We start from the raw sequence: 11,387 nt of genomic DNA, 5'->3' as shown, positions 1-11,387 counted from the left end.
TCTCTCTTTTATACCTCCAGGTATGCGACTTGTCCCAGAGAAAGAAGAATTTCTCTCCGTCGCCAGCGATGCGTTGGCGGCCATCTTAAGGACGACCTCGAAACCAGAATGTTCCCTTACTCTCATCACGGACGGGAGGTCCTCTTCTGCCGCTGTTTACGAGGTAATGGTAAACAGTCCACCAGATAGTGTATCTTTTTTTTCCCTTATTCCTCAAAGGGTAATTACGTTTTCGTATTTTTGCATTTCTTCGTCTCTCACTTGCATCTGTATTATCTTATTTATGTCTGTCTCTCTCTTGAGAGTTCCGTTTATACCTTGCTAAGACTTGGAATCTGGATTTAGAAACTTTAGTCATGGCAACCGAGTCCTTCGTCAAGGACATGAATTCCTTAAAAATAATAGATGGAGGTTTCAGTACGATAATGATAAAAATGGTAACGATAATTCAGAAAAACTGAAACTCTCTGCTTTAATAATCTTGGAAGAGGCCCAGGACCAAGCAGCCTTTTTCCATTGCAGCTTTTGGATGATGACTAAGCCCTAGACCGAATTATGAGCTGACAGGTGTATCTCACATATGTGGATCTTACTATCGTCTCATTAAACACCAATACTCATGGTGTGTGTGTGTGTGTGTGTTTGTGTGTGTAATTAAGTCGCCTCAGCAGGACTGAATTGTTATTATTGCCGCTCTTACAGGTTAATGACCATCACTTTATAAGTCACTGATTCAATATCTCTTCTTCTTCTTCTTCTTTGTTCGTAGGTGCTAACGAAAGCAAGGCCTCAGTCAGGCTCCAGGGTCTTCGAAGTAACATTGCAAAGTCTGAATGACACCCGTCAACAACTGCAGTCTGTCATTAATGAGGCAACGTTGGTAGGTCATCATCATTATTATTATTATTATTATTATTATTATTATTATTATTATTATTATTATTATTATTATTATTATTATTCTGGAGATGAACCCGATTCATATGGAACAAGCCCACAGAAGACATTTACTTGATTTTTCAAGCTACCAAGGAATATAGTGTTCATTCACAAGAAGTCATTGACTTCTTTTTCAAGCTTCCAAGGAAAAGTGTTCATTTAACCGAAGTCATAGAAGTTAATATGAAATACTTGATTAAATACTTGAGGGGAATGAGGGATAAATAACATGATTTTTCGGTCTAGATGGAAAGTAAAACATTCTTGACTACTGCCTTTCGTACTGCTTCATGGTAGTCATATAGAACTAAATACGATTTATTGGTATTAGAGAAAAGTAAAACATTCATTGAACTTACTGATAAGACACTGTCAAGTATCAATAAAATTAAAAGAGATAGCATCGTTTAAGTCTAACCATAAAAAACAATACCGAATATAATGAAAAACAAGAAGCTAATGAAAAAAGATATAATCAATTACATGAAAAAAAGCACAATAAATAGTATTTATTAATGCCGAGAATTAAAAAAATTATGAAATACAATACCAATATGCAGAGTAAAGTACTGATTGATACTAATGCTAAAAGAAGGCAAAACATGAAAAAAAAAACATGGTACAGAGATAATGATAGGATGATTTCGACGAAAATAGGAGAATCATGACGAAAAAATCACATAATAAATCAAGAAAAAACTGATATAAATTTAATTAGTTGCAATATAAAAAAAAACATGGCTTTGGAAGTCAAAGCCAGAAAAACAATGGTATCATTGAAATCTGATATGTCACTGAAAGGACTATATATATATATATATATATATATATATATATATATATATATATATATATATATATATATATATATATATATATATAATATTATATATATATATATATATCGTTATCTCATATAAAATTTGTAATTTGATATTACATTGTTATCTCAAATGAAAAAAATCTCATGGATATTCTTACGAAAATTATGATTTTATGGATATATCAAACACACACACACATGTATATATATATGTGTGTGTGTGTGTATATATATGTATGTATATATGTATATATATATATATATATATATATATATATATATATATATATATATATATATATATATATATATTTAAGTCATCGAAAGGCCCAGCATACAGATACATATGTATACATATATGTGTGTTTCATACATCCATAAAATCATAATTCTCATAGGTATATTCATGAGATTCTCTTCATTTGAGATAGCGCCTAAGAAATAAGTAAATTACCTGACTTGATATCTTGTATCTAAGAACAAGAACATGGTTTTGCTGTAATCGATATTATCACACATTCCATGACTCAGATACCTCCCCTTCGTCATCTCTCTCTCTCTCTCTCTCTCTCTCTCTCTCTCTCTCTCTCTCTCTCTCTCTCTCTCTCTCTCTCTCTCTCTCTCTCTCTCTCTCCACCAAATCATTTTAAACTTTGTTCACAAGGGAGAGCCACACATAATTTATATGCGAATGACAGATTTTCGAAAACTAGATATGAGAGAGAGAGAGAGAGAGAGAGAGAGAGAGAGAGAGAGAGAGAGAGAGAGAGAGAGAGAGAGAGAGAGAGAGATATTCCAGAAGTCTAGCAGCATCTGGAACCACCCTCTCTTAGAAGAAAATCTGCATATATATATATATATATATATATATATATATATATATATATATATATATATATACATATATATGTATATATTTATATATATATACATATATATAATATATATGCATATTTTACTTATATACATAAATTATATACATGTATATATTTATGTGTGTGTGTGTGTGTGTACATATCATATAAACAGAACATACAAAAAGAATTTCTCTCTTTCCGATTAAGCTTCGAAAATCCTACCACTGCATAATTCTGGCGGCAGCGAGTAACGACCCTGACTTCCTGGAGTCCTTCCTCGAGGAACATCACAACGATTTGCTTTTGGTCTGGAAGCAGAGGCCAATAGTGGTCACTAGCATTGACCTGGAAAGGCTGAAGACCCTGATACAGCGACACTGGACGCTATTCACTACAAGCGCCATGGTGATACTCACGCGGAATACCTCGTCAGCTAGTGTGAAGAGGTATTTAATGAAATAGCATCATTACTCTTTTTGTTATTTATATTATGAATGCGCTTCGACTTCGTGAAGTGTGGTGTGTATCAGTGGGGAATAAATCGTCCGATTTTTGGCAAAGTGTCGAATTTGCATTTTTCTCAATTTCTTCAGTAACTGCAAAGACGGTGCTTCTCGTTTCAGCAAAGTATCAAGTCTGCCTCTCTCACCATTCAGGATGTATGGTGACAATGACAGACTTGATGATTGATTGATTTATGGTTACTAAAACTGGCGTTACAGACTTGATACTTTGCATAATGAGGGAATCATTGATAAAATCACCGTCATTAAAGTGACTTCTAAAAAAAAAAAAATAAAAGGATATTCGACAATTCGCAAAAAAAGGACGAAATGACTGGAAAGAAAGTGCCCAGAGGTGAAGTCTCTTGAGACAGTGGCACAGAGAGTTGTGGTGCAGGTGGAGAGAGGTGGATGGGCGTCTTAGTAGTGAGAGAGGAGGATAGGTGTCTTAGTAGTATAAGTAGAAATAATAGTAGTAAGAAATCGAAGTAGTAGTAGCAGTAATATTATTTAAGACATTCGGACATTGGCATAAAACTGGGAAAAGAGGACCTTTAGCTGACATGCAGTCTTCCACAGGGCAGACAGCCGTGTATGTGTTGAAGGCACTTGTATACCAGAAAGTGCGCTAGATATATATATTCTCCTAGTTATTTTCTGTGGTATTCGTTTTTACACAAAATTAATACATAAATACACATTCTCAGACACACACACACATACACCTGATGTGAGTCAGAAATTTATTTCTGTGAAAAAAGTTCCCAAGTGTTCATTTCCATCATATCTCACGGCGAAGGGGTAATTAGAATGAAATGTTAGAAATTAATTCGCTGCTGGGTCGGGAAGTTAGGTAAAATTCGCTGGTATCTATATATATAATGATATAATGTGTGTGTATGTGGGATTCTTAGTCTAATACTAAGCAAAATATTCTGAGATTTAAAAAATATGTGAAGGATAATTTTCATAATGAGATTAAAAAGTAATACGTCCAAACTGCTTTCAATTTTCAGGTGGATAAACATCTACTCTCACTCACCCTACAGTCCATATATAAGGGGGCTGGTGATCAGGATAATGATATTTGGACACCCTACCATGGGTTTTTTTGTCTAATACACCGGTTACTGAACTAATTTAAATAAATCGATGTGATATTTTACTCATGGCACTATGACGATAATAGTCTCACAACATGTTTTTTTCAGTGGATAAACATCTACTCTCACTCACCACACAGTCCAGCCAGGGGGTATGATATCTATCTATCTATCTACCAGGGCCTAGTTGCGACACCGGTTATAGCTTATATATAAATCGAGGTGATAGACTTTTCTTTTTATATACGGCACTATGTGATAAGTCCCACAGTATATATATATATACAAAAATGGGAAAAAGCACGTTAAACGAAGGAGAAGAAGAAGAAGAAGAAGAAGAAGAAGAAGAAGAAGAAGAAGAAGAAGAATATGTATATACACACATATGTTATTCATCACTTGTTGACATTCCAGTAACCATCATTTTGTTTGGAATGAGATTACTAAATTCGGTACCATCCAGGTACATATGCTTAATGCTTAGATGAACGGGGTATGGATTTTCCAGGAAAAGGAACCAAGTCGTTTGCCCAGGTGGGAGTGATTTCAGTGCTCTACTGAAAATCTTTGAACCACGGAAACCAATATATATATATATATATATATATATATATATATATATATATATATATATATATATATATATATATATATATATATATATAGATAGATAGATAGATAGATAGATATATTAACTTTATCACATACACAATTGTTCTGTGCATTAGTAGAATTACTAAAGGACCTCATTCAAACTGGATGGTATTTATTAATATGGACTGCTTGTCCAAGAAAGCTTGTAACTTTTTCTGAATAAATACCCATTAGATACCATCCAGTTTGAATGAGGTCTTTAGTAAATTTATATATATATATATATATATATATATATATATATATATATATATATATATATATATATATATATATATATATATATATATATATATATATATATATATATATATATGTATATATAATTATATATATATATATATATATATATATATATATATATATATATATATATATATATATACACATACACATATATATAATATATTAAGATAAATAAAAAGCGAAAACATACCGTTTTCTCGATAACCTGAATCGTTTTGAAACACGTCAAAATACTGCACAAAAGAAGTTTAATGTAATAGACAGTTTTCAAAAATATTGCACTGATATTCTGAGAAAATGTGAACAAATGTTTTCACATATTTTCCTTTAGAAAGCTATCAGTGAAGGAGGCGCTGAAGAACCCAATGACTCTTAAGGATTTACTGTTGAGGCCCGGAACTTTCAGGTAAGCGAGTGACAGTTTTAAATGATAAGTGGAACTTTTAACATTTTCATGTACTGCCTCGTCGTTATTTTATTTTATATGAATGAAAGTAGATGAAATGATAAAATCAGCATTAAGAGCCATCAGTACAGTACTATCAACACTTTATTTGAATTCAGATATGAATGGTAAAAAATATTATTCAAAATTTATATACTTTAGTTACAACCTATAACCGTTTTTTCCGAATACATCAACAATACTGTACAGTACAGTTCTATGAACACTTCATTTGAATTCAGATACGAATATTCGCCAATATTACTTAAAATTTATGTATTTTTGTTACAAACTAAAACTTTTTTTTTTTTTGAATAACAACAACATCTGTTCAAGGTTTAAGGTGCCAGTGTCGATGCTGATCGGTGTCGAGCACTGGTTTCCTCACGTCATCATCAAGAAAGAGGTCGAAGACGAGCGCCAGTTTGACCTCGGCGGGTCGATGGCCGATCTACTCAGCGCCCTCGCACAATCCCTTAACTTTACGTAGGTGTATTCTCCCTTTTTTATTTAAATTCATTAGTGTTAAAGGTATACCTGCAGTGTAACTCCCTCACTCACTCACTCACTCCATTGGCTCCAAGGTTCCACTGTGCCCTGTGTCAGTGTAGCCACCATTCTCTGACATTTTAAAACATTTTCGGTACGCTGGTCTAAATAAGTTTTTCTTTTAAGGAATGGAGGCTTCTGCTGTATTCGTTGCACTGCTTGTTTATACCATTGCAATGTTTTACCGCACATGTTTTAAATCATGAGTCAAAAAATACCAAAAGTAAAATATACCTACACCTACGTTAGATTTTCGAGTGAGGTCTTCATGCCCCTGATCGAAGTCAAGTAACTTGTGCACATACCCACGCTCGTATCTTTATGAATGCCAGAATTTTCAGTTTATCTCAAGTAAAACATCAGACGAGAGCTCTCACAGCCTAACTCATCCTACCACAAGCTGTTCTCTTTAATCCTAGGTATAGGTTGGTCCGACCAGCAGACGGTGAGTGGGGCTCCAAAAAGCCTAGTGGGAGGTGGAGCGGAATGGTCGGACAAGTCTATTATCAGGTTTGATTTCCACTTATTTTGTTTATGGCATTGTATTAGGAACTGTTTAAGATTTATCTCTTTTCTCAATGCACTGGCGTGTTTAAGGTATGAAAATTTTAAGTTGGTTGACCGGTTTATGTAAAAGGGCGTTGCAACGGCTTTGGTTACATGTACCTATAAACTGAAAGTGAAAATGACCTAGGTATATGCAAGGAAACCGGATTAGTGATTTTCTTCACTACGGTAAATTAAGAGAACTGATTAGTTACTAGTAATTTCTTGGAAGATTATATTAAAGTAAACAGTAAGTTTACTGCCAAGAAACCAACTCCGTATGGAATGGCTTACTCTAAAATTCTTCCAGAAAATATTTTCCCACAACGCTAGAAAAATGGATTAATAGTGAATGGTCATTTCAAGATGTATACGTCTTATACATATACATATATATATATATATATATATATATATATATATATATATATATATATATATACTATATTATTTATATATATATATACTATATTATTTATATATATATATATATATATATATATATAATGTGTGTGTATGTATATGTATGTCATTATACGTATAAGATGGCAGTGAATTGTCTATGATATACCAAAATTCGTTATGTAAGAAAAATTAAAAAACAATTTCAACAGGCACAAAATCGCTAGCCTTTCAACCTACTTGATTCATGAGGCAGTTTTTAATATTTCAGGCTTATTACATGAAAATGGTTATGCTGCAAAATAAGTCTTAAGATCATTTAATAATATACAAACAATATATCTTTCAAAATCGAAAGATATAAACCACCATGTGTGTAATTTCATGTATATATATCTATATTTTCCAAGTGGCTCTGATCAGCTAAAGAAGCATACTTTGTTATTCAGCGCTTCCCCCGTATCAGCAAACTTAAATACATTTTAATTTGACATAACCAACTTCTTCACCCACCAAAGATGGTGATTCCCGAACATATCTTTAGCCATGGCCTTATGTAAATGGTTCACCCGCATCCTACCTAGGAAACCGACATCGCGCTGGGCCCACACGACCTCACCGAAATCCGGAAGACGGCCATCGATTACACCACCCCGATATTCAATGACGCCCGCAAGTTCGTTGTGGGTCAAAGTCGAGCGGAAGTGGATCCTTGGGGGTTCTTGTTACCTCTGACCCCGTTGGTCTGGGTAGGGACACTAGTGTCTTTACTTATCGTGGGATTAATTACAACAGCCATAGCAGAAAATTACAAAGGCGAACCATTGCTGGCGTACGCCACTGCTGTGTTTTTTCATACCTACAGGATAATCATCGTTCAAGGTCCGTACTTTTAAGAGGAACTTTTTGCAAATATTGATTTGGTAGCTGGAGTACAAAATAAATTTTCAACTTCTAAAAACATGAAGCGTATTTTGGTTTCACAATCTGAATACAAGGATACAAAACAAGTCTAATCTTTTCCCAGGCATGACAATGAAACTGGAGAAAGTATCCGAAAGAACTATGGTGCTTTCGTGGATATTTGGCGCGATGATCATCTGCTGGAGTTACAGTACGAACCTGATGTCTCTCTTGGCTGTGAGGTACGCCCCCAGACCAATTCAAACGATCCAGGATTTGCTGGACAATGATAAGATGATCGTTATCTTCACTCCAAACACAGCTCTGACGGACTACATCGAAGTTAGTTGGTCTGTACATTATCTGAGATAACTACAGAATAAGGGTTTGATATTCGATGGTAGACAGGTTGATTAAAGATTACCGACTGATTATCTGATCTGACTGATTGGCTTGAATTACTGGCTTAATGTTTATAGTTACATTGAATTAATGGCTTAATGCTTATAGTGACTTTGAATTAATGGCTTAATGTTTATAGTGACTGAATTAATGGTTTGATGTTTATAGTGACTTTGAATTAATGGCTTAATGTTTGTAGTGACTTTGAATTAATGGCTTAATGTTTATAGTGACTTTGAATTAATGGCTTAATGTTTATACTGACTTTGAATTAATGGCTTGATGTTTCTAGTGACTTTGAATTAATGACTTAATGCTTATAGTGACTTTGAATTAATGGCTTAATGTTTATAGTGACTTAAGTAATTATCAAGACTACTATTACAATACTCAGATCTTTTCAACGTTTCTTCGGACTTTTTTTTACTTATACCCGTGGTCTTCGGAATGCTGGGGTTGCCACATTTGCAACAGAAATTCGGGCAATGGCGACTGCTATACGGCCTAATGACTCCTGTTAATTCCTTGTACTTCCTCGAGATAGTTTGATTTTGGATTTCCACTTTTACGCTTATTCTGTATTTCCGTACTTTCACCTCTCCTCTAAAAAGAAACCTTAGTCGTGCTCTCTCTACAAGTCAGAGAGAGAGAGAGAGAGAGAGAGCAGAGTATTATTTATCCAACAGAACGTAGAGAGTGGCTTGTTACGCGAGATAGTAAACCTGCGCTTAGTCGGCCGATACAAAGACATCCACTTCACAGAATTCCCCAAAGTCCTTGGGACCCTAGTCCTGAGAGGAGATCATGTCATCGCCACAGACACCACAGACGGCACACGCCTTATCGCCAATTACTTCTCGCAATTTGGTAAGGATAAATATTTACTCATTCATTCCTACTATATGCGATACAAAACCTGATTATCATATGACTACGTGAATCTTGTTTAAATGCAGCCTAATGCCCCCGTTTAATTTTTTTTTTTTTTTTTTTTTTTTGGCAGGCTCTTGTAATTTTTACATGGCCAGAGAAGCCTTTGTCCCATTCGTGATGGGAATGATTGGACAGCAAGGGAGCCCTTTAGTGGAAGCCCTCACGCACAGGTAAATTTCCTTCTTCTTCTTTTAACGTGCTTTTTCCCATTTTGTGTATGGGGTAAGCACGATGCCCTCTTTTGAAGGACTTTGATTTGGCTTTGGGGTAGACAGTAGTCTCGATCGGCTGCCCTGCCTGACATCGCTTAGACCCCGGTAGCGCATATGTACATGTATCGTAACCAAATCCCCAGCTCCCTTTCTCCCAGCAGCGAGGAGATTGAGCGGTTAGGTCGACAGTTCGAGACGTGTGAGGTGTCTGTTATGTTTTTAGATGTTGAAGTGGCTTTGTTTGTGTGTGTATTAGTCTGTAACACCCATTTGCTTTTAGCAAACCTATCCGTTGATTACATACATAATCGCGGGGTGTCTACACGGATAACACAGTGTCCGCCTCTCTGACCGGTCGGCTGCGGATTTGAACCCTGGCTATCGAGGCTCCGCACAGGTAAATTGCAACATTCTTTATTATTATTATTATTATTATTATTATTATTATTATTATTATTATTATTATTATTATTATTATCTAAGAGGGGTGGTTCTAGATTATATCGGCATTCCGATTACCTTCAAATATTTCTGGATGTGGATAGTGGCTCCATGCCACTCCTCACCCTGGATGCTACGCTCCACAGTCAACTAACTGCTAGGTAACTGGTTCACAGTTTGGGTCAACAAAGGTACAACGGAGTCATGGAAAGGACGTGAATCGCTGCTCCCACTGGAGGGTGAACTCGGGACTCGATGAAATGTCGATGATAATAGCAGCGTTTATTGTTATCATTACCTATTGTTATTCATAATATGAACATGTTCATGCTAAACTAACCAAAGCAAGGTTTCGCAGGACAGATCAATCACACCAAAAGTGAAATACTTATGCAAATTTCTATTAAGGGAGTTAAAACGTGACATAAACAGCGTTATTTGGCCACGAGGAAAGTGAAAAAACGGAGTGCAAGACTTATGCCTTTACCCTAAGATATTTTCAAGCAAACCTAAAAGGGGCTCATGAGCAAAGGCGAAAGATATTATCTCACCTTGCTCGTGGCTTTATAATCTGTTTATATATTTTATATATATATATATATATATATATATATATATATATTATATATGTATATATATATATATATATATATATATATATATATATATATATATATATATATATATATATATATATATATATATATATATATATATATATATATACACGCATATATATTGTTTGTAAATTTGTTTAACACTGCAGGATCGGAGCAATCGTGGCAGGTGGGATGTATCGCCAGTGGCTTGACTCAAATTTTGCTAATTCCTCTTCGTGTCGTCATATGCCTTCAAGATTTACTGTGAGAGAACCTTTGGCCATGATTAATATCTGGGTGGGTACGAAAATAACGTCATTTACTCATGCACACCTACTCACACACATACTTATATATATATATATATATATATATATATATATATATATATATATATAATATATATATACAAAATCCACGAAGGAATGAGAAACAATGCAGCGCTGCAAGGCCTTTCGATTTATAGTCATTTACTTAGCAGACTGCTAAGTAAAGGACTGTAAGTCGAAAGGCCTTGTAGCACTCCATTGTTTTTCTTTCCTTCGTGGATTTTGTCTTTATATATTCATCACGTTCCATAGTTTCGTGATTCAGTTATATATATATATATATATATATATATATATATATATATATATATACGCGTGTTTTTCTTGATAACTAAAATAGTAATAAAAGTGTTAGTAACAACCACGGTAGTAGGTGTAAAGTAAGGCAACAGCGACACCAAGAAGTAGTGGTAGCAGTAGTAGTGGTATAAATAATTAATTGAATTAAAGTCATCCGTTCTGCATTCAAAACCATCCACGCAATAAACTAATTCTTTCTGT

The 11,387-nt window shown here is 34.5% G+C and overlaps 1 protein-coding gene across 1 annotated transcript in view; it reads left to right on the top strand.

Annotated features, from left to right (window-relative positions):
• The first annotated feature begins 4,515 nt into the window (after positions 1-4,515).
• Positions 4,516-11,387, top strand: part of LOC136825192 (uncharacterized) — a 7,481-nt gene continuing 609 nt past the window's right edge. Inside the window, exons 1-6 of the mRNA XM_067081218.1 lie at positions 4,516-4,596; positions 7,652-7,949; positions 8,095-8,339; positions 9,059-9,239; positions 9,376-9,475; positions 10,725-10,854. Coding sequence (XP_066937319.1) covers positions 4,516-4,596; positions 7,652-7,949; positions 8,095-8,339; positions 9,059-9,239; positions 9,376-9,475; positions 10,725-10,854 — 1,035 coding nt within the window. The remainder of the gene's footprint in view (positions 4,597-7,651; positions 7,950-8,094; positions 8,340-9,058; positions 9,240-9,375; positions 9,476-10,724; positions 10,855-11,387) is intronic.

The sequence above is a fragment of the Macrobrachium rosenbergii genome, chromosome 37 (genome assembly GCF_040412425.1).
Source record: "Macrobrachium rosenbergii isolate ZJJX-2024 chromosome 37, ASM4041242v1, whole genome shotgun sequence".
Lineage (NCBI taxonomy): Eukaryota > Metazoa > Arthropoda > Malacostraca > Decapoda > Palaemonidae > Macrobrachium > Macrobrachium rosenbergii.
The sequence above is the reverse complement of the archived record's forward strand: the minus strand, read 5'-3'. Positions and strand labels throughout refer to the sequence as shown.